The following is a 22789-nucleotide window of genomic DNA, read 5'->3' as shown; positions in this document are numbered from 1 at the left end:
ATATGAAATTCAGCAGGAATTGTGTTCCCAAGTTTGGCAGCATCTTTCTTCTGCTGCTGGCAGACTGCCCACATCCCACCAGGGATTCTGTCATGGCCTGGAGGTGGAACACACCTGACCAAATTATTCATTGACGGAGTTCATTTTGGTTCCTCCTGTAGCTAGAGTTCAAGAAAAAAATCTGTCTTCTGTTCTTGGTGTCTGGAAGTAGATGCTAATCCTACAGTACCAGAATTAGCCAAATCTACCCAGTCTGAAGGAGGCTGTGAGGTTTGGTTAACTCATAGAATGTCCTGAGCTGGAAGGGACCCACCAGGATCATGGAGTCCAAGTCCTGTCCCTGCAGTGACAACCCCACAGGTCACCCCGTGTGTCTGAGGACGTTGTCCAGTCTCTCCTTGAACACTGTCAGGTTGGGGCTGTGACACCTCCCTGGGAGCCTGTTCAGTGTCCAGCACCTCTGGGTGAAGAACCTTTCCCTCATGTCCAGTCTAAAGAGAACTGAGATGCTTGCCTCATTTCCTATCTTCACTAATTACCAAAGGCACTTAAGAAGAGCAAATGTGTTACTGGGATTTAATCTCTTTTCCAGGTTGAAGTCTGGCTCAGTCATGTACTAGACAGCATGAGGGCTACTGTGAGAGATGAGATGACAGAAGCCGTCATGGCTTATGAGGAAAAACCAAGGGAACAATGGCTCTTTGACTATCCTGCCCAGGTATCTGCCACTGCTTCTTATCACCACTCAGGCTGGCTCGTGGAAAGGTAGCTCTTGGGTTCCCCATCAGTCCTGCCCTTCCCTTCTTTCAGCAGCTGTGGACAGGCATGTTTCTGGCCTCCACCTTGCTATCCAGGAGAGAGGGAGGATGAGTTGTCCTTTATCCTGGCGGTCTCCTGATGGAGTTTTCAGGCTGAGCTCCATGCTCTGGTTGGGGCTCTTGGTTGGGTGACAGAGCCCAGGGGCTTGGGCAGTGCAGTCTGTACAGCCAGAGCAGTGAGAGGTGCAGCAGGAAGGCAAAGTGGTGAGGCCTGATAAGAGTGAAGAGCCCCTCAGATGCACCTCTGACAACCTCGTGGTCTCCAACTCTTCCTCCTCTGCTGTGTCAGGCATGTGAAAGGTGCTGATTTACTTATAACTAGCTGCTAAATGTGTCTATCACTGATATGGTGTTTTAAATGAATGTCATGGAGCAGATCCTTGTTGTACTGTCTGCTGTGACTACTGTATGAAAAAATACTTAATTTCATGTCACGGATGTTTCATCCTTGATCTCCCTGTGGATCCGACACTCTTGAACATAAGGAAGCTTTGGTATTTTCCCTGATACTGAACCAGCCTATTTCCCTAGGTGGCGCTTTGCTGCACCCCGATCTGGTGGACAACCGAGGTTGGGATTGCCTTTGCCAGGGTGGAGGAAGGCTACGAGAATGCGATGAAGGAATAGCACAAGAAGCAAGTGACCCAGCTGAACACCCTCGTTACCATGCTGATCGGGCAGCTCTCCAAGGGCGACAGACAGAAAATCATGACCATTTGCACCATCGACGTGCATGCTCGGGATGTGGTGGCAAAGATGATAGCACAGAAGGTTGGTGTTGGCAGTTCAGCACAGTTCTGTGGGTGCTGGAGAGGGGGCTTCAGGGGGCCCAACCACTGGCCATTCAGATCACTGCCGGTCTCAGTGGGAGACGTATGACTAAATTTATTTCTACAATGTTTGTAGTAAGTGTGCAGAAAGCCCCTGTAAGCCTGCAGAGCTGTGCTGTGTCATGGCCCTGCAACACCAACTTGTAGTTGCTGCAGATTCACACCAGGAGTGAGAGCGCGGCACTGCGTCCTGGTGCCAAGACATGTGCTGGTGGATGATGGTGGTGTGTTGGGAGGCTGCTGGACTCAGTCTCAGTTTTGACTTTAGAAAGTAAGAAAAAGCATTCAAGCTTTGTTCTTTGTAGCGTCCTTTGTCTGGTGTGGGGCCACAGGGACTTATGTGGGACTCCCTTCTCCTGCAACACCTCTCCCACACTACTCCCCTGTCCCTGACACCATGCCAAGTGTTTAGCCTTGCAGGTGGGTGGGAAGATGCCCTGAATGTATTGGGTTGTGGCTCTTCCCTCATCTGTGTCATCTCAGAGGCAGCCAGGCTGCTCACAGGGTTTCTGTCTTCAAGGCTCAGCTGGGCTCAGTGGTGCCTCGGTCCAGCCTGGGGTGAAGTGATGCATCTGGACCTGCCTGCTGGTTGTGCAGAGAGCGCTGGCCATGCCTGTCTTTGTCCACCTGTCCCCAGTCTGTTTCCTTGGTGCTGTCTGCAACCTCTTCCTTGTCTAGATGGCCTCTGCTCCTTCTCTCACTCTGGTTGCGTTATGAGACCTTCTTCATGACTTGCTGCTTCTTAAATCTATTCAGGAGTCTTTTTGTAAGGCTCTTTCTCTTGGCCATTAATTTTTTCCTCTCCCACCAATGTGGTCACTAATTTGGTTCCTCCCCTTTACTGATGGGAGATGGGGAGGTGACATTTCTCACCGCATTGCAAGGAGGCGGCCTTCCTCACCACACCTGCCTTGCAGTGAGGACCAGTCATCCCCCATGAAAATTTTATAGCAGTCGCTATTTTGGCCCCCGAGCTGCATGTGTCTGGCATCCCCGGCCTTCCTGTGATGGTGTTTGTGGGTGTGTTGCAGGTGGACAATGCCCAGGCCTTCATTTGGCTGTCACAGCTCCGGCACAGATGGTCAGATGAGGAACGGCACTGCTTTGCCAACATCTGTGACGCCCAGTTCCTGTACTCCTATGAATACCTTGGCAATACCCCTCGGCTTGTGATCACTCCGCTGACCGACAGGTAAGTCCCTGGGACACAATGTCATAGCTGGGCTTTGCCACACAGGTAGAGAGAGAGATGCCAACCAAAGATGGATTTAGTTCAGACACCTGTATCCCTCTTGTTCTGTCTCCATGTCCCAGCACTCCAGTGGTCGAGCTCTAACTCTTATCTGGTTTTTGGTGGTACCCTCTGGGGAATTTGTACATCAGATCCCTGGGTGGGATTCAGCTCACACATTAAAACACTTGTGGGTGTCTTCCTGTGCACAAGATGTCCACAGTCCATAAAGCTGGTGAGTCTAGAGAGCTTTCATCCCATCTTGAAGCAGACATCTACCTGGTTGCCTCAGTGGGGACACCTAGGGTTACTTGAGATACTCTGTGTTGTCCCACCTGGCTTCCAGCTGCCAATCCAGAAGTGTAAAAGTCTCCTATGGACCCCTTGTCATATCTCTCCACCCTATGTGACATTTCAGCAACCAAGAGCATCTCAGGTGGCTCTAGTCACCTGTGTTAGTCAGCTGCGTCAAGCCCCCAGGTATCATCAGGTTTTGTTGGCTATATTGACTACACCTCTGTGGCTTATACAGGTAGTATAGATACTCACATGTGGACACCACCCCAGTGTCCATCATCAACATGATGGAGAAACTTTGGGACTTGCTGCAGCTTTGAGTTGGGTTCACTCATAGGCCACCTGAGCAGGTTTCTGTCAGTGACAGGTCTTCCAGAAAAGCTGTCCTTTTCTCATACTGCCTGAGATGTGCCCAATATCCATGAGTTGTATGAGGATCCAGAGAGAACACAAGCTGGACATGAAGAGGTTTGGGCAGACCTTGGTGGAAGATGAGTATCTCTTGGAGAAAACAGAGCTGAGCAGAGGTGGTAATTAATGCCAAGAAGGCTTTCAGCTCAGACATGACCCCTGCTCACGTACAGCTTTTCAGAGGAGAGGCTCTGCTGAGTGCAATGCTCTAGTGCTATTGCCCTGCAGCCCACAGTTGACCTATTGGACATATTTCCTTTTTTCATTCATCATTCACTGTGACAGATGTTACATCACCCTGACCCAGTCACTGCACCTGACCATGAGCGGAGCACCTGCAGGCCCTGCGGGCACTGGCAAGACGGAGACTACGAAAGATTTGGGGCGAGCCCTGGGCATCATGGTGTACGTGTTTAACTGCTCCGAGCAGATGGACTACAAGGTATGGCTCCCACCTCGGCTGTAGTGCGGTCACATGGGGCTGGGGATGCTCAGGGCCCGAGCAAACCTGAAGGATGAGAGTAATCCAATGGTACCTGGGGTGCATTAGGAGAGGTATGACCAGCAGGTCAAGGGAGGTTGTTCCTTCCGCTCTGCTCTGCCCTGGTGATGCCACATCTGGAGTTGTGTCCAGTTCTGGGCTCCCCAGTTTAAGAAGGAATAACTGCACAGAGTCCAGCAGTGGGCTACAAAGATGCTGAGGGGTCTGGAGCTTCTTTCTTGTGAGGAGAGACTGAGAGAGCTGGAGCTGTTGAGCTGGAGAAGAGAAGCTGAGAGGGATCTGATCAATGGGATCAATATCTCAGGGTGGGTGTCAGAGGATGGACCAGACTCTGTTCAGTGGTGCCCAACGCCAGGGTGAGGGGCAACGGGCACAGACTGAAACACAGGAGGCTCCATCTGAACATAAGCAGAAACTTGTTTGCTGGGAGGTGCCAGAGCCTGGCCCAGGCTGCCCAGAGCGGGTGTGGAGTCTCCTTCTCTGAGACATTGAAACCCGCCTGGACCCACCTGTGTGATCTGCTCTGTGACCCTGCGTGAGCAGGGCTTGGACTGGGGGATCTGCAGAGGTCCCTTCAGCCCCACCAGGCTGGGATTCTGTGATCACCTCTCTCCAAATCCCTGCTACACTCCTTTAAGCTGAATGCCTTTTCCTTCTCCTCCCGTTCCTTCTCTAAGATTTGCACAAGGTTCTTCAGGAGGCAGAGACCCGAACTATCTTCTCTGCCTCATTATGCATTTCCCTTCCTTTCTGGAGTTAGATTTCATGTGTAATTCTTCAAAAATGTTGGTCTGTTCAGTTGAGACCAAGGCTGTGCTGATAGTTGGACCCTGGTCGTTTCTTCTCGGCGTGCTCGCGACCTGGCAGCCCCTGGCACGGGGAGGGACCTGTCCTGGTTTTCTCAGGATCCTCTCCCAGAATAAACCCAAAACATAGTGAACCTTCAGCCGCTACAGAGCACTGAATCATTAGGCTGAGTCTTGCTCTCTGCCAGTCTGGCACGGTACAGTGATTTTGGTAGCCTCGGATCATATGTCATTTAGCTTATGGGCTCTCCCAGGAAACGGGACCATCAGTAATTCAGCACAAGTGACCTTTAAATGAAGCTGGTGCACAGATATATCGAGAAAGTGCAATTAGCAGATAAAGTGGCAAGCTGCGCAGAGCTATAAATATTATAATTGAGTTGTGCCTGCTGTTTCCATGCACTTTTCTAAATACCCACAATAGACTGTAAATTGCTATAAATAAACAGGCTGGGAAATCAAATCAATTTTTTGCTGGAGTTGATTCCATTTATGATTTCACTCTTGTAATCTTTGTTTTTGTTTTGTTTTTCCAGTCTTGTGGGAATATTTACAAAGGCCTTTCCCAGACGGGAGCCTGGGGCTGTTTTGATGAATTTAACAGGATCTCAGTTGAGGTCCTTTCTGTGGTTGCTGTACAGGTGAGTGGAGAAACACTCATAAATAAATACAAACAGAGCAGAGCCATTCTGCAGTCTTTGGAGCAAGGGTAAAAATGGCAATTGCATATTGCCGGTTTCAGTTCTGTGTATAGGCAGGTGTGGGATTAGATCTCAAGATTAATCACATGAATATCACAGCACTGCCAAGATGTCGCAGTTACGTGCTGCAAAGATATTTGTCACTTTTCTTGCCCCAGTTACAGCATTTGTGCCAAGACAATTCTTTGTAGCATCTTTTCCCAGACCACTACGCACCATGGCTCTGTACCTGTTCCTCCTCAGGAAAGCACTCGTGTCATTAATCTGCTGTGAGATAATTGCAGCACATCGTTTCAAGACAGAGAAGCTGCCTTGACTTGCGGCTGCTCAGTCTGCAATGTAGGGAATAATTTTCACGGAGGGGAAGAGGGGTGTTTGGGGCAGATCCGCTGGACTTCTGGGGGTTCCTTATCACCCCTGGTCAGGCACAGGTTGTGTGTCATACTCAGGAAATGGGAATACATTCAGGATTAATTTTCTTAACCTGTCTCCAAAACTGTATGGCTGTGGATTTAGTTCTGGTGTCTGTAACGACAGCTCTGCCAAGTGGCTTTGGAAGGTATTCCTAGCCAACTGGCACCATTCCTTGGAGGAATGTGTGCAGCCCCGTGGTGCTCCCAAAAGCCAGTGTCAGCTGGTGACACTCGGGAGCTGGAGTCTGGGGCAGATCTGCGGCCCTTGCTGACGCGCTTGCCCAGGGTACCCTGACACCGTGGGATTAAACCTGGGACAGAGCTATTGGAGCGGTGCCCAGCTGGGCATGGGTGTTTCCCCTGGCGAATGGTTTCTCATCTCCTCTGTAGTTTAGCTGCTCAGTGCATTGTGTTGGTGAGTCTCGTGTGAAGCGCAGCAGCATCCCTGGAGAAGGGCTGGAAGGGAGACTGGCCTCCCCGTCGTGCCAGAAAGTCCTGTGCTCTCGTGCTTATATATATAATCTGTCACTTCGCGTCCTCCTTCCCCTCCTCTTACCAGCCCATGAGGAAACCTGGCATTATTTTATACAGGGGAAGCCTTGGGGGGCTTCAGTGCAGAAAACTGAGGTGCCAAAGTGCCCAAGTTCTTCAGGATCCAACTGTCAGCTGAGTGCGTGTTTTAGGATCCTAATATCTGATTGAGGTGCTGAATTGTTCCTGGACTCCCTTTTGGGCTCAGTGTTATAGAAAGATATAAAGCTCAGAAGTTTCTACACTTCTGTAAATGTTTCGGTCAAAGACATTGTTCTTAACCCCTCCATGAACTCCTCGTTCTTCTCATCTGTTTCACTCATAATTGGTACCTTATGTGGCATCCCAGAGAAGCCCCAGGCAGGTACAAGAGTTTATGTATCATTCCCTCTCAATTTCTCTTCCGTCAGGTCCTAGTTTAAAGTTGTCATTGAAAAAAAGTCTTTGAGGATCTTGAAATAAAAAGGGAAGCTGAACAAAAGAAGCCCAGGAATGACTCAACTGCTGATGGTTCCCTCGCTCCTGGCTGGAGCGTGGCAGCTGAAGAAAGCGGCACGGCCGTCATTCCATCATGGTGTCTCCTGGCTGCTATTAGGAGTGTTACCATGGCGATGTTTAATTGGCTGTCTTACTCATGCAGCTGATGTCGATATGGTTCCTTACAGGGAAAAATTCGATTAATTGCTTTACTTTGAGATGGCAAACAGTAGTGAGGTTAGAGCGGTGAATAGAGAGAGATTTGCCCCTCGCTGAGGTGCTGTTTGCAGAGAGGTGAACTCCTCGGAAGGAGAGGAATGAGCAGAACAAAGCTGCAATCAGGCAAATATAAAAAACAATATAATATTAGTGAGTGAAGGTGTTAGGAGAGGTTTTACAGCTTCTGCCTTCTGGTTTTGGTTTTAAATCAAACGTCTGATGTCCCAAAATCTTTAAAAGTGATATCAAGTGGTCAGTTTACAACTGAGCTGAGGCCAAGCTTATTGGGAGGTGCTACCCCTTCTCTGGGCCTGGTCAGGGAACGGAGCAGGCACAGGAGGGTTTTGGGATGTCCTGAAGAGCAACGCTGTGTGGGGAGAGGTGAGATGGGTAAAGGGAATAATGGGCCCATATTGTGATAGACTTTGGGGAGTGCGTTTGGGTGTTGGCTGTGTTGTGGATACCTGTACTGCCCTGTGTCTCTCTCACACATCAGACCTCTGCTGGGCTGGCTGGTTCAGAGATGGTGGAGCCTTTGGTGGTGTTTTTGCTGTGAGATGTGCTGAGCAGTGTCCCACAGGTGATGTCAAAAGCCAAGGTGAATGCAGGCAGTGCTGGGGACATTTCCCGCTCCTGAGTTGCTCTTCCTGACCCACGTTCATCATTGTCTCATGGAGCAAAGGTGTGAAGTCTTGCAACTCCTTTGCATTTTGACTTTCCACTCTCTTCAGCTCTTTTTTCTGCTTTGCCAGAGTTTGACTGAGATGGGAAATTGATATTGCCATGCTGATGTACTCCAAACAGTGTATAAAGCTTTGTGCTGCCGGTAAAAAATAAAACAGTGATTAGCCCCATTTGTCACGAGGCCAAGAGTAACGAAGGAAGCACCGTTGTCTGATGTGTTTTTCATAAGTGAACGCTGATACTATAGTACTGTCTTGATTTCTAGGTGAAGAGCGTGCAGGATGCAATACGGGAGAAGAAGAAATCCTTCAATTTTCTTGGAGAAGACATCAACTTAGTACCATCAGTAGGCATTTTCATCACCATGAACCCTGGTTACGCAGGGCGAACAGAGCTACCTGAGAATTTAAAAGCTCTCTCCAGGTGAGTCCAGGTCAGGGTTTGTGACCTGGCAGAAACTGTCTTTTGGAACATCCAGGCTCGACCTCACGTCCTTGGGGAATTCACTTGCACAGGGCATTCGCAGGTAGTTTAAGCCTTGCACAACAGGCCTGGGTCTGGGCACGCACAGGCAGGGCAAAGGAGCTCTGTCCCTTGTCGTGGGGAAGGCAGAGGGTGACCTGGCTCATAAAAGAAGGCCTAGAAGATGAAGCTGCAAATGCGCTGCCTGTAAGACCTGTAGTCAAGAAATACTTGTTCTGCAATGCCTCCTCACCTGTCATTTTAGGCCGTGTGCGATGGTTGTGCCAGACTTTGAGCTGATCTGTGAAATTATGTTGGTGGCTGAGGGATTCATCGAGGCCCGGGTGTTAGCCAGGAAGTTCATTACTCTCTACCAACTCTGCAAAGAGCTCCTGTCCGAGCAGGTGAGCCTGATTCTGTGGCTGAGTGGTATGATGAATCTCCAAAATCAGCAGAAACATGGCACTGTGCTGCTCAGCTCCATGGCTAACGTTTCACAGCTTTTATTTAATGGCTGCATTTGCACTGGCTGCTGGGGGAGGAGAGGGTTGGTGATCATCGGAGCAATAAAATTTTCAGACTGCTTTACTGGAGCATCTGCAGGGACAAAAGCATTTGACCAGCTGCATTAATGGGAGACCTTTCAGTGAGTTTAAATGACACCATGTTTGGGGTAGTATTCAGTGACCTTTTGCTTTCCAGTCTCTTCCTATTGATTCTCCTGCCTGCAAAGGGTTTATGGTGTCCCTCTCTGAGTTCAGCCTTAGGCTGGTTCCAGGTCTTGTTAGAGTTACTGTCAGTGCAAAGCAAATCAGATTTTTCCTTGTCATTATTTGTGTAGATCGAAGCTGGGTCCAGAGGAGACCTGAATCAGGATTCCTGATGATACAAACCTGATCTTGGCTGTGCCAGCATGAGGCTGGGTGGGATATGCTCTGTCGCAGAAACTTGGTGCTGTGCCTTGAGGGGCCTGGTGGAAGCCATGGCCTCCCACACAGAGCAGTCAGCTGTCGAGCTGTGCTCTGGAGGGTGTTAACAGGACAGAAATATGAACAGTTGTTTGTTGGCTTGAGAGTTCTTCTCATGCCGTTTTGTGGTACTTTTTCAGCAATGTCTTTACTGACCCCTTATTCCTGGACCTCCTCTGAGACCAAACAGGCTTGTCATCTTGTGATGGGCAGGGTGGAGAAACTTGGGTCTTTGGGGCCTCATAATGGACTCACAAGCCTTTCACCTTGGTGGCTCCTGCAGATGCAGGGGGCTGGCTGGCCTTGCTATAGGTGCTTTATGATTTGGGTGAAACAAATTGCTTTGGTCTCTGGAGTGCAAATCCTGCTGCTGTCTTACTGCCAACTGTGAGCCCATGTGATGGTCTGAACAGCTGAATTATTTGACTCTTTAATACTGTCCCTGACGGGAATCTCACCTACTGAGATGGAAACCAGGTCACTCAGGCTGGAGAAGGTCTCTGGCCACAATGCAAATAACAGATTTAGATGTATTTTCATTGCTTACTAGTCTGGCAGTTTGGGAATGGTGGTTCTTCACCCTACATGGTACTAAGCATAAACTCATGCCTCTTTTTTTTTCTTCCTCTGGTGTAGGATCACTACGACTGGGGCTTGCGTGCCATTAAGTCAGTGCTAGTTGTTGCTGGCTCCCTCAAGCGAGATGACCCAGAGCGACCCGAAGACCAGGTTCTGATGCGCTCTCTTCGTGACTTCAACATCCCCAAGATTGTGACGGATGATGTGCCGGTGTTTATGGGGCTGATTGGGGATCTATTCCCTGCACTGGATGTGCCTCGGAAGCGTGACCTGAATTTTGAGTCGTTTGTGAGGCAGGCTGTGCTGGACCTCCGGCTGCAGGCTGAGGACAACTTTGTGCTCAAAGTAAGACCAAGAGATCTTCTGCTACACCCACATCGCCATCAAATCATTTGGGTTTTCTCAAACAGCTTTGCTTCTACAAAGAGAGCTCTGCACAGCATTGTCCTTGCAGGCAGATCTCGCTGGAGGGCAGTCAGCTGTGCTGGGTCTGAGGCAGTGGCACCTGCTCCTGAAGTCAGCACTGGATCAGTCTCTGGGCTTCCAAAGGGGCCAACTTTTGTAGGCTCATGGAAGTGTAGCCCCTGGAGAGCAGGGCCTCATCAGGTGGTGGTTGTCAAGTATAAACAGCGCTGAAAGTTTATCTGCAGGCTGAGGATTTCACCCATTGTGATTAGAGTGGCTGGACCAAACTCAATTGTCAAATCTGCTTGTGTCTTAGGGTCACGTCTTTCTAAAGAGGTGGCCCAGTGGGACCTATTTTATAGACCTGAACTTCAGTTTGGCATCTTTGTCTAAAATTTGGGAGTGTTTTTCTCAGGTGGTGCAGCTGGAGGAGTTGCTGACGGTCCGGCACTCTGTCTGCGTGGTGGGTAACGCGGGCACGGGCAAGTCTCAGGTGATGAGATCCCTGAACAGGACTTACCAGATAATGAAGCGACGTCCTGTCTGGACAGACCTCAACCCCAAGGCAGTCACCAATGATGAGCTCTTTGGCATCATTAACCCAGCAACAAGAGAATGGAAAGACGGTAAATGTCATTTCATGTCTGAAATATGTAGATAAAGACGGGTGTTTTTAATGAATTTCCCGAGCAGCAGCAGGGTGACTGGTTCTTCATGTGCAGGTCTGAGAGCCCAGGTGCTTGTCTGCTGCCTACAGCCACATGACAGTTTGTTGTTGAAAGGATACACAGGATGTTTTAGCTCTTTGATCTTCAAATGGGAAATATAGCATAAGCCTACTTGATCCTATTGCCCTAAGAATAATTTTAATGCCCATTAATACCAACACTTACCAGTTCCTAAGTGGGGCAGGCAGTTTTTGGGAGTTGGCTGGACCAGTGATGGAAGAGATGTCCCTCCTGCACTGTGGTGTGCACTGGGACCCCAAAAAATGTCCCATCCCCAGGTTTTCATTGCTGATAGCACGCACAGCAGCCTTAACGTCAGTTTTTCCACTCAGTATGGCTGCCCGATCTCTGTAGCACACCAGCGTTTGCCAAGCTGTTGATCCTGCTTACTCCTGAGGAACATTTCAAACTTGCTGGAAGATTACAGAAAATCTGGAGTGGAAATGTTGGGTTGTGACTGATACATAAAGGCAGCTTCGATTTACGTGTGCGGCGGGTTTGGGAGGTGCGGGGGAGGTGAGGGAAGACATTACCATGAATCATCCACAGCAGCAGATGAGCTGCCACCCACCTCCCCTGGCCCCGCCATGGACCCTTCCCGACCCCCTGCTTTGCTCCAATGCCAGGTTAATTTCTTTCTAATTGTAATTAGGGAGCCTAAATCAAAGTGGCAGAGGGACGTGCAGGGTACAGCCTGAACTGTGCAGACTGGCTGCAGCAGTGGCTGCAGATCGAGGGCAGCGGTGACACCGAACAGCAGGAGGGACATTTTACAGGTGACTGTCCGGTGGTTTCTGGCCTGCGATGGTTTAAATGAAATAGTGGCACTCCTCCCTGAGCTTTCAAGGCAGATATTTTCTGCAGTAACCATTCCTGAAAATGTTGTTTCATGTTGTCAAAGACCAGCAAGGCAATCTTCACCACAGCCTAGCAAGAGGTGACCTGTTCCCTTACAGATCAGCCCCTGCTTTTCCGCTCCCCAGTTTTATCCTGTCACATTATCAGAAGTTGAAAAGGTCCTACATGTTAGGTGGTAAAAGGTCCCATATGGGAATCCCAAAAGTGTTCTTTGCAGAACAAAACTCTTCTTTTAAACCCCAAGAGAGCCGTGTGCTGTGGATGCACAAGGTCAGGACAGAGGCGCTTTCCTCTCCCCGCTGCCGCGGTGTATCCGAGGGAAGCCCTGGTGCCCTGAGACAGCAACTGTTTCTGATGCTAATAATGCCGGAGTGGTTCCCAAGGCGTGTGTCCAACACGTAAGGAACTGGCTGGAGGCAGAGGCGCTGAAGCGTTATTTTTGTTGACCCGGTCTCGGGATCACACACCTGTTCCAGGTGAGCCGTTCTGCATTTGCTGAGCACAAGCTTTGTCTTCAGTCAGATGGTGCCACCAGCTGTTCCTGATCTGGATCACAAAGAAATAGCTTGTCCTGGAGAAAAAAAGAAAAAAAAAAAGAGTCCTTGTCACAATTCACTGGAAGAGAGGCTTTTTTTTAATGTTTGCCTGATGTTTTCTCATGAAGACCAGCATCTCCCGAGGTATTTTCACATGTAGAGGAGAGCAATAGTTTTGTGGAGTTTTCATTTGCTCTGCAGTGCTGCTGCTCTATTCCCAGCCTTCGTGGTCTTCTTAACATTCATTATTTACTCCCCTTGAGACTCTGTATCCTCTCTCTCCTTGATTTTACCAACATTTTGTTCTGTCATTCAATGTCATTCTGTGCTTGTTCTCCCCTCAGTCTCACTAAAGCCATGACCCAGCGTTTAATGCATCTTGATTGCCCTGGTATACTTTGAGCCACAAAAAAATATTTATAAGGATTTCCTAGGCATATTCAGGTGGTTTTCTCTGCATTGTATAACTCATGCCGCCTTTTGCCTTTGAGTAGCTACTCTACATTTTTCTTATCCCTTATGATTCTCGGTGGGAATGAAGCTCGTGCGTAGGTCTGCAATCATTTTCAGTAGTGATAACTGATAACCCTTTTTTCACTTTAAAGCAAACTAGAACCGTATTGTGATATAGTAATATTTACGTATAGGCACATAGAGTTTTGCATGTTTGAGAGGAAAGCATTAATTAGAGTAATTTTTACTGTGTTGCTGGAGAAAACCGTTAGAGCAGGTGTCAAGTTCAGTGTTCATCACCATCTTCCTGTCACCCTCCCAGGCCTGTTTTCATCAATCATGCGAGAGCTGGCCAACATCACGCATGACGGTCCCAAGTGGATGGTACTAGATGGAGATATTGATCCAGTGTGGATTGAGTCTCTTAATACTGTGATGGATGATAATAAGGTAATGAATATAAGTTAAAGAAGGAGATATTCTTTGACTGCATGGCATGGTTCAGCCTAAAAATGCAGATGCTGAAATAACACCTCCTAGAATAATGCGGTTGTGTTTCTTCAGATACACCAAACAATATCACATATAGAAAATGGTGCATGAGGGGAAATAGCTCAAATCATGGTTTCATTGTAATTTCCCTTCCTGGAACTGGGCTCATGGATAATCACAGATGTCCTGATTGTAACTCCAGGCCCTTCAAAAATAGGGTGGGGTCATAATTCCACACCTTTTTCCGCCGCTCGAAGGGAGTGCGGTTCCTTTGAGTCATGGAAGACAGTTCTACTACCTGCTGGAAATCAGCTGCATTCCCTCAAGGAACTGTGCTGGCAGCAACCAAGCTTTTTAGTGCAAAGTGCTGAATGCTTTTCATTCCTGTTCCTGGGGAAGATGTCATTCTGTCTGTCTGTCTGCCCAATGCAGGTGCTGACCCTGGCGAGCAATGAGAGAATCCCTCTGAACCCAACGATGCGGTTGGTGTTTGAGATCAGCCACCTGCGCACAGCCACCCCAGCAACCGTGTCCCGAGCGGGTGAGTCCTGGCCTGAGCTCCGCACTGGGATTTGCCGTGAACCCAGGAGGATCTAGTGCCATTAACCAGTCTTCTGTTGGCCAACTTGACTCCTGTTGCAAGTACCCAACCTGAGATCGCAGCGGCCGTGGGTGGACAGGGCAGGTTTCTGACAGACAAACTGAGGATCCTGACCCCAAATGCACATGTGGAGCTGTCATCATCCTGGAGATTTACCCAGAGCATTCTGACTGTTGGTGGGTGATCATGGCTTCAGTGTTGCTGAGTGCTCCTGTTGTGCAAAGCCCTTTGGATGGACTTTATGAGGAGAAGGACAGTATCTGTCTCAAAGAGTTCTTGATCTTCTGAAGAAGTGCATGAAGTATGGGAGAAGGGAATGGAGGTGTCCCCTAGTTTTACACATGGGGAAATGGGGCCCAGAGCAATGAAACTGCTCAGACAAGACAATGTTCTGAATTTAGGGCAAGGTCATGAAAAGCGCCGTGGTTTCAAGGGTGAAGTTTCTTCACTGTTCATGTTTCTACTCTGCAGTGGGGCAGGAAAAGGGGGCAGGTAATGGGACGTCCCGTCATATTTGATAGGGTTTTAGTTGTATGAAAGTACCTGGTAAACTCTGCTGGAAGAAAGGAACAGTTTCTGCTATGTCTTTACTATATGTTCTCTCTTACCCTGGGCCTAAAGGGATCCTGTACATCAACCCGTCGGATCTGGGCTGGAATCCTCCAGTGAGCAGCTGGATCGACAGGCGAGAGATCCAGTCCGAAAGAGCCAACCTGACCATTTTGTTTGATAAGTACCTGCCCATTTGCCTGGACACCCTCAGAACAAGGTACCATCTGATGAGTGATTGTGTCACCCGTGGTGAGGGCATGGGGACACCTGCCACTGTCCAGCCCAGCTGTGCTGCGCTGGGTTGTGCTGCACATGATCCTCCTTGCCCCTGGAAGCCCTGAGCATCATTGGCTTAAGCTCAGAGAACCAGCAGGGCGAGGTGGGCAAAGTGACGCTCCTGCCTGTATCGTGTTGGTCAGATCTGGTTTTCATCTGATTTTGATTTGATTTTTATTGTATTTCCTGTATCAACTCTCTATCTCTTGGAAAATAATTCCGGCAGATCCCAAAGAGAAAGCTTTTCAGCCTCCTGATGTGTCAGGCTAGACCTGAGCCCACTCCACAAGTTATTTTTCATTAAGAACTTGGGTATTTGGAAGGGTCCTAGTGCTTCTTGGCTTGATTTGGCTTTAAAGCAGTGTCCACAGGGAAGTCATGTGGTTCTTGCTTATCATCATGTGAAACCATTCTCTTTCTCATACTGTGGTGAGGACTGGCCAAAGTAGAGTCCCAGAAAACTTAAGGGAGCATCTCCCATCCTCTACTTGCTTCCTATAGTTGCACTTTCCTTTAAAAACAAAAGAAAAATCAGTGAGCATGGGAGATGTCAGCCAAAAGGGGGATGTGTCAGAAGGGTCTGGAATCAGGACTTAAACATTGTGCTAGGGAACTTCTCTCTGTGGGACCGAGTTGGTTTTGACTGTTGGTAGCAAAGTCAATCGGACGTTTCCCATTCTGTTTGCTGAACATTGTCTCAGAGCGTGAAATCCACGGGATTAGCTGCAGGCAACCCTGAGCTGAGTGTTTTGGTAGCTTGCTTAATTCAGAAATCGTAGAACCAACCTTTCAAATAGCTATAATTACTTTATGGAGGACTTCAGTGCAGCTACAATATTAGTTTGGAATTCTGTAAGTGTAGCTTAAATGAATGTAAAATGGCAAGATGAAAGGGTTTATTTTATTACTCCTCTATTTGACCGCTTTTGAACTCATCGTGCTCGCAGGAAATCATTGCCTTTAGCAAGTCTTCCATTCTGCTTCTTTCAAGAAGATCAAAGTTTTAAAATGCTTGAAACTTCTGATTATTGTTATTACTTGTGTATGTGCCGGTGCCAGCGGGTCTGAGTGTGAGAATGGGTGTTCTCTTTCTTGTACCTGGGAATAGGACACGTACCGCTGACAAGCAGAATGGCAGTGTTCTGAAAGAGCATTTCTAGTCTTCCTGGGTTGTGATGGACGTATTGCTTTCTAATTTCCATCCCTTAGATTTAAGAAGATTATTCCCATTCCTGAACAGAGTATGGTTCAGATGTTGTGCTACCTCCTTGAATGTCTCCTGGCAGAGGAGAACACACCTCCTGACTGTCCCAAGGAGCTTTATGAACTTTACTTTGTCTTTGCTGCCGTCTGGGCCTTTGGTGGATCAATGTTTCGAGATCAGGTAAGACGGAAGATGCCTCTTCAGCATCTTTCACACAGTTTGTTTGTGTGGTTTTGTGTTGTTTTGATTTCTTCATACTTTCTGAAACATAGTGCTATGCCAGTAATGCTGTTTTCCTGGGGCTCTCATATAGGTGATAATAAACTAGAAACACAACAATTCCTTTTACGAAAGGCCTCGTTATCCAGGGTGTAACACCACCGGAGAACAGCTGAGGGGTCAGTGGTAAAGGTGGAGGGATGTTTGCTTATGCAGATGCATTTCACTGGGGAGAAACATAAGGTTAACTTATGGAAGCCTGTGGATGTGCATAATGTGATCAAATTAAGACTGATTTATCAGATGGATGTATCAGTGGAGCAGTCTTTCAGCCTTCTGACTGCACAGGTAGACGTGCTACATAACACAAACCAGCCGGTGTTTTGTCACCAGGGCAGAGCAGAGCCGGAGGAACAACCTCCCTTGACCTGCTGGTCATACTTTTCCTAAGGCACCCCAGGTGCCATTGACTTTCGTGGCCACAGGGGCACACCTACTCTTGGGTGGTTGCATCCCCTAGTCAGAGGACGCCTTATCCTCAGGTCTAAAGTGTGTAGTCCTGATGTCTGGGTCTGCCCACACTGCACTGCTGTCAAGGGCTTGGAGATCCACGTCTGATCTCCGCTGGGCTTGTGTCAAACTCTGTGTTGTCTGGACTATGCGGGAGGTCTCTCCACGAATGTAACACCAGACACCCCTCCCCAGCTCGGGTGGAGGCACTGCCGTTCTTGATGGCTGCTCAAGCGCTCCCAGGGGTCTCTTTGTGTGTTTTCATGTACCTTAACGCCAGACCTAGAGTGTCTGCTGGTCTCTTCAGATTTGCTCCATGCCAAGGATCAGATGCTTCAGGAAGTGCTGAACAACACAGCTCAAGCTCAGCTGGGTGCTCACTTGGTGCCATCACACCTTGTGACCATTGAATGAGCTGTGCGAGACCAGCTTCCTTGGTCCTTGTGGAGCCTCCATTTCCCATGTGCCAGCTGGGAAATACTCAGCCTTAGTGTTGCCAGTCTAGGATGACTTAAAGAAACAAAACAAAACACAATAAAGCCTGGGAAGCACTACTTGTCTTTGCTTCAGCAGTACAAGCGCAAGTATGCTGGTGTGCGGTGCTGTGGCAGCTGGCCGCTGTGTTCCCCATGCCGCACAGTCAGTCTCGGGTGCATCAGGCCGGGCTCCTGCCTGCGGTAGTGGCTCTGGGTGGGCTGCAGGAGCAGCTGCAGGCACAGCGACCCTCCGGGAGGCTCCGCCGGGAGCCTGGCTGTGCGTTACTGCCCGCGATGCTCTGTAAATGTCAGAGCTGAGAGTGCGAGGATACAGCAGTCCGAGCAATGGGGAGCCTGATGAAAAATGATCCAATATAAAATCTGTTTATTGCTTTCCACCGAAGGTGCCCTTCGCGCTGACCTTTCGCGGCCGAAATGTCAGGAGAAACAGTCTGGGAGGCTTCCCACTACTCGGTGCTTGTTGGTGGGTAGCGGGGCCCCTGTATAAAAACAGATGATAGATTTGCCATTTCCTGGCTCTGAAATTAGCGGTAATCCATATGGGGTTTTTATTAAGGAAGTGGTTTGAATTCCACACCGTTCTGGCGATAGAGCTGGGGCTGGAGTGGCTCCATTTAACCGCGGGGTCAGGGAGGGCGGGCAGCGCGGCACAGCGCGCTTGCAGGCGGTTTGGCTGTGCGGGTAAGGGCACCCTTGTGGGAAAGCTTTTAGCAGCACGCACGTCCCGCTCCACTGCGGGCGACTCTGCTGCCGCTGCTGAGGAGTTATAACAACAGGAGAATGGAGAATTACAGGGATTCTGCCTCTCTGAATAGCACGAGTCTGCAAAATCGTGGATACTATTAATGTGTTTTTCAAATCCACTGGTCTTTTGAGGGACTGTGGCTCAGGAGGCTTTATGGAGGACACTTGGTTCAGTTCAGCAACAAACCCAGGTTTCCTTATGGAGGCCGAGCAGCCTATGGACAATGTGTTGGTGACCCCACATTGTATGGCTATGGGGAGGAGAGACCCGCAGACACCCCAGGAACAAACTGTGCTGTTAAAACGGGCTAAATGATGCGTCCGGTATTTCACAAACATCTTTCTCACAGCAATTTTCCTCTCCTCCTCCCCTCCACCTCTCTCCAGTTCCCATTGTCCACATGGGAAGGTGTTTGGGCAGAATGGCTGGCCCAATGTCATACAGGAGACCTAGGGCAGAGGAGGGGACTAAGCACATTTGGTGAGTCCTGACCCAGCATCTAAAGCAAAACTGTCACCCCAGTTGAAAAAATTCAGATGCTCCAAAATCTCCATGTGTAGAAAGATACAATGGGGAAAAGCAAGGAAACGGGTGCTTTGAGGGGAATGTGGCAGCGCAGAATCACGGCGGGGTCAAAGGGGCAGACCCTCGCTGCTGCTTTGGTACGCTGGTGTCTGCAGTCCTGCTTGTCTGAAACGTTGTGGCTTGAAAAGAAGCCAGAAGACAACAACTCACTCTGAATAGAGTGGTGTGATTGATGAGGAAAGGCTTTGGTATGCATGCTGTGACTGACCATGAGCACAGATGTAGACGGATGTTGTGTCCTTGTCTGTTGGAAGAAGTAGGCACCAAGAATCAATCAAGTGGTCTGTTTAGTCATAGGCACGTATTTCTCTTTTTCAAATTGATCCATCTATCTAGTCTCAGACATACCAAGAGTGATCAACACAGAGGATGAATTATTTAGATGAATAAATAGGACTGATGAGCAGAAATGAAGAAAATGAAAAATTAGGCTTAATAGCAGGAAAAATGATAAGAACTTTATGCTGTGGAATATATTTTAAGGACTAATCCCGCTCTGGTGGACTGGGATAGATAACATTCTCCATTACTAATTAATTGATCCAGATTAGTGTATTTTCTCCACTTTTTGTCTTATAGCTTGTGGACTACAGAGTGGAGTTCAGCAAGTGGTGGGTGGCAGAATTCAAGACTATCAAGTTTCCCTCTCAGGGCACAGTCTTTGACTTCTACATTGATCCAGAAACGAAGAAGTTTGAACCTTGGTCTAAACTTATTCCTCAGTTTGAATTTGATCCAGAAATGCCCTTACAGGTATGTGAACCTTGCACGTGTTTTGTCTGGGAAGAGCACATGCATTTTAGTGACTGTATGCAGGCATTTCAATTGAAGTCTCATTCGAGGTCAAGCACTTCATAATAAGAATGGCATTCCGTCCTGGTTTTGTTAAAAACAAGTTTCTCTTTTAGTGAATTTGCCTGTCAGGTAAAACCTTCATATCAGCTGCGTTTTCCTGGAGAACCAGATCCATGTTTTGGTAAACATAGCAATGGAATGTGAGGTTATTGATAAGGACAGATTCGCATCTCGCGAGAGGGGCAATGAGAAACAGGTGACCAAGAAACTGACAAACAGAGTATAACATCCCATTCACGTGAATACTTCATATAAAAGTGGGAGATCACGAGGATCTCGTCCATTTTGCTTATGGCCGAGATTAGGAGAGGACCTTGCTGGTCGTCCCTGCGAACTGAGGCCTCATGACAGACTGAATCCAGCTCCGGTTGGCTGCACAGTCCAGTCCAGGACTTCAGGTGCCAGCTCTGCAGTTGCTGGGGCTTTCAAGATTGGTTTTGTATATTTTGTATTATTTTCTCTATTCTTATTAGTAGCATTAGTAAAACATCTTTAATTTTTCCAATTCTCTTCTATCTATCCTTCTTTCCCTCCCAATCACCTGTCCTGAGTGGGAATGGGGGAGAGAGAGGGGCTGAAGGTGGGGGAGAGGGGGCTAACAACACATCTGCCATGGTTGTATTGTCACCCCACAATCAAAACCCTTGACACATTCTTTATGAAGTACAACTCAATTACCCATCTTTCTTTACTGTACTTTGACTGTGAAGACTCATCCTCCATCCATCTTCCAGAGCTGAGTGATGTACATGAGGCGCAGGCTCAGAGACACCTATGAGCCAGGGCTGGTGTGCCCAGGGTGCAGGATGGAGGTGCGTTTGGCCTGCAGAGAGAAGCAGGATGTGGGACAACGTAGTGACAAAGTCCCTGAGACACCATCTCGTCATTCTGCGTGGCTGAAAATAGGGTTGTTTATATGATTTGGACGAAAAATGAGAGTTGCTGCAGGTAGTGAATTGCGTTTGCCAGCTATGCCTTTCTTTCCTTTTAGAGGTGCCACAGTGAGCAGATGACTTGTAAAAATTGTTACCATTTTAGCAAAATGTGTGTTTGCGGCGAGATCCAGATGTTGCTCTCAGCATCCCGCTGTCATTGTTTCGTCTGTACAGATAGTTTGACTTGAATGGTTGGTAGCAGTGTATTGTTCCCTTCCTAGCGCCATCTAGAAACTCAGGTCACCGCACTCATTCCTGGCTCTCCCAGTTTGATGTCTCCTCAGAACATGGCAGTGGGGTGGTGCCACAGATGGGTACACTCACCTGCTCGTTTTGCCCCTCTCAGGCTTGCCTGGTGCCCACCACCGAGACGGTCCGTGTGCGGTACTTCATGGACAGGCTCCTGGAGCGCCGGCGCCCCGTGATGCTGGTGGGCAACGCCGGCACGGGGAAGTCTGTGCTGGTGGGGGACAAGCTCTGCTCACTGGATACAGACGCCTATGTGGTGAAGAAGGTCCCGTTTAACTACTACGCCACCTCTGCCATGCTGCAAGGTAAGACAATGGCTGAGATGTGGGACTTCTGCCTGGCAGGTCACCAAATTCCTGGGGTGTCCGTCGGGGTTTGGAGCTGGGTGTGCACTGTGGGCACTGCACTGGCACCCACTGACTCTTAAATCCCACTGTGAAACTCACTGGTCCGCAGACTCCTGGTTTTATGGAAAATGGCATTTCCCAACATGAGGGATTGAATTCTGAACACCACGACTCTGGTTCAGGGCTGTGCAAAGCACACACTTAAATCTGCTGCTGTTCTCTACAGCACACAGCTCGTACTTGACTTGAGGTGTGTCTTTAATACGCTTGAATTTAAGCCCGTGCTGAATAGAATGGGTTGCTTGGCTGGGATCTAAGCTGTCCTCAGAGTGCAATGATGGGAATTGCATCCCAGTTGTCAGTGAGGACAGTGCTAATGGGGATGTGCAGGTGCTGCTGGTTCCTGGGCTGTCCCCCGCATCCTGATGCAGCCCCGTGTGCTCCCACGGAGCGGGTGCCACATCCCACCGCCCCAGGGGACACGGCTGCTGACCCTGGGAGGCTCTGACCTGGGGAAGCCCATGAGAATATCTTTGATGAGGATTTTGGCACATCAGTGAAAGATGAAGTTTGAGACCAGGATAAGGTCAGTTCTGCTGTGTAGTCTTTTCACAGATGAAGAGAAAGAGGGAATTGTTGAAAAGTGACTCATTTTGGAATGGTATTTTCACTTTCAGTTGACCTAAAGAGAGAGGATAATTTTCTACATGTATTTATTAATCAGGAATGAAACAACCTTGCTTGTTTTGAGTTGAACAACAGCTGTGGGTCACTGTAAACCAAAATAACTTCCTTTATGGAGTTTGGTCTGACCCAAGTGTCCTGAAATCCCTTTACTCCCTCTACAGGACCAGCACCAGTGAGACCAAGGTTTTAACCTTCACCATGTGGGTTTTTCCTGGCCAGGTGGCCCTGGGGCGAACACGCTCACGGCCATGAGCATCACAGCCCCTGTCTGTGCTCTGCTGGGCTCCCGACACTGCAGATGTTTTAAGGAAGGTGTCAGAGTTTAAAGTTGCCCTGTGGGACTGATCCACTCGCAGAGGTGACAGCACAGGCTCAGCCCACGCTGTGTCACCTGGGGCTGTGTCGTGGAGTCACGGCAGCTTTCTGGGGCAGGTCTGAAGGGTTTTGGGTCTTGCTAGTGTGTGATGGCTGCAGTCTCCCTCCTCCCTCCCAGGTGCCCCTTTGCTTTTTTCCCTGTGTTGGGGTCTCTGCAAAATGCCCTTGAGCTGCTAAATGGGCTGAGCTGTCTGGCTGTCTGTCTGTCTGTCTGTCTGTCTCTCTGTCCAGCTGCCTGGGTGGGGGACAAAGATGCTGAGGGACCTAGAGATTCTTTCTTATGGGGAGAGACTGAGAGCTCTGGGGCTGTTGAGCTGGAGAAGAGAAGCTGAGAGGGATCTGATCAATGGGATCAATATCTCAGGGTGGCTGTCGGAGGATGGACCAGAGTCTGTTCAGTGGTGCCCAACGCCAGGGTGAGGGGCAGCGGGCACAGACTGAAACACAGGAGGCTCCATCTGAACATGAGCAGAAACTTTTCTGCTGGGAGGTGCCAGAGCCTGGCCCAGGCTGCCCAGAGCGGGTGTGGAGTCTCCTTCTGTGAGACATTGAAACCCGCCTGGACCCACCTGTGTGATCTGCTCTGTGACCCTGCGTGAGCAGGGCTTGGACTGGGGGATCTGCAGAGGTCCCTTCAGCCCAACCAGCCTGGGATCCTGTGATTCTGTGAATGTGCAGCCGTTTGTCTCCAGCTGGATGGGCGAGTGTGTGCAGGTGTTGTTTGTACAGGCAGACCTGGCACCGTGTCCCT

At 49.0% G+C, this 22789-nt stretch overlaps 1 protein-coding gene and 1 pseudogene across 3 annotated transcripts in view; both read left to right on the top strand.

The window, feature by feature from the left end:
- LOC139826869 (dynein axonemal heavy chain 9-like) overlaps nt 1-13377 on the top strand; it is a 46920-nt pseudogene extending 33543 nt beyond the window's left edge.
- Nucleotides 13378-15971: 2594 nt separating this feature from the next.
- LOC139826866 (dynein axonemal heavy chain 9-like) overlaps nt 15972-22789 on the top strand; it is a 31176-nt gene continuing 24358 nt past the window's right edge. For all 3 annotated transcript variants that reach the window (XM_071803260.1, XM_071803259.1, XM_071803258.1), the window contains exons 1-3: nt 15972-16214; nt 19170-19343; nt 20727-20934. In XM_071803260.1, the coding sequence (XP_071659361.1) occupies nt 16074-16214; nt 19170-19343; nt 20727-20934 (523 nt within the window). In that variant the 5' untranslated portion in view covers nt 15972-16073. The remainder of the gene's footprint in view (nt 16215-19169; nt 19344-20726; nt 20935-22789) is intronic.

Source organism: Patagioenas fasciata, unplaced genomic scaffold, assembly GCF_037038585.1.
Source record: "Patagioenas fasciata isolate bPatFas1 unplaced genomic scaffold, bPatFas1.hap1 Unplaced_5, whole genome shotgun sequence".
Taxonomy (NCBI): Eukaryota; Metazoa; Chordata; class Aves; order Columbiformes; family Columbidae; genus Patagioenas; species Patagioenas fasciata.
This window is presented reverse-complemented; position numbering and strand designations above follow the sequence as displayed.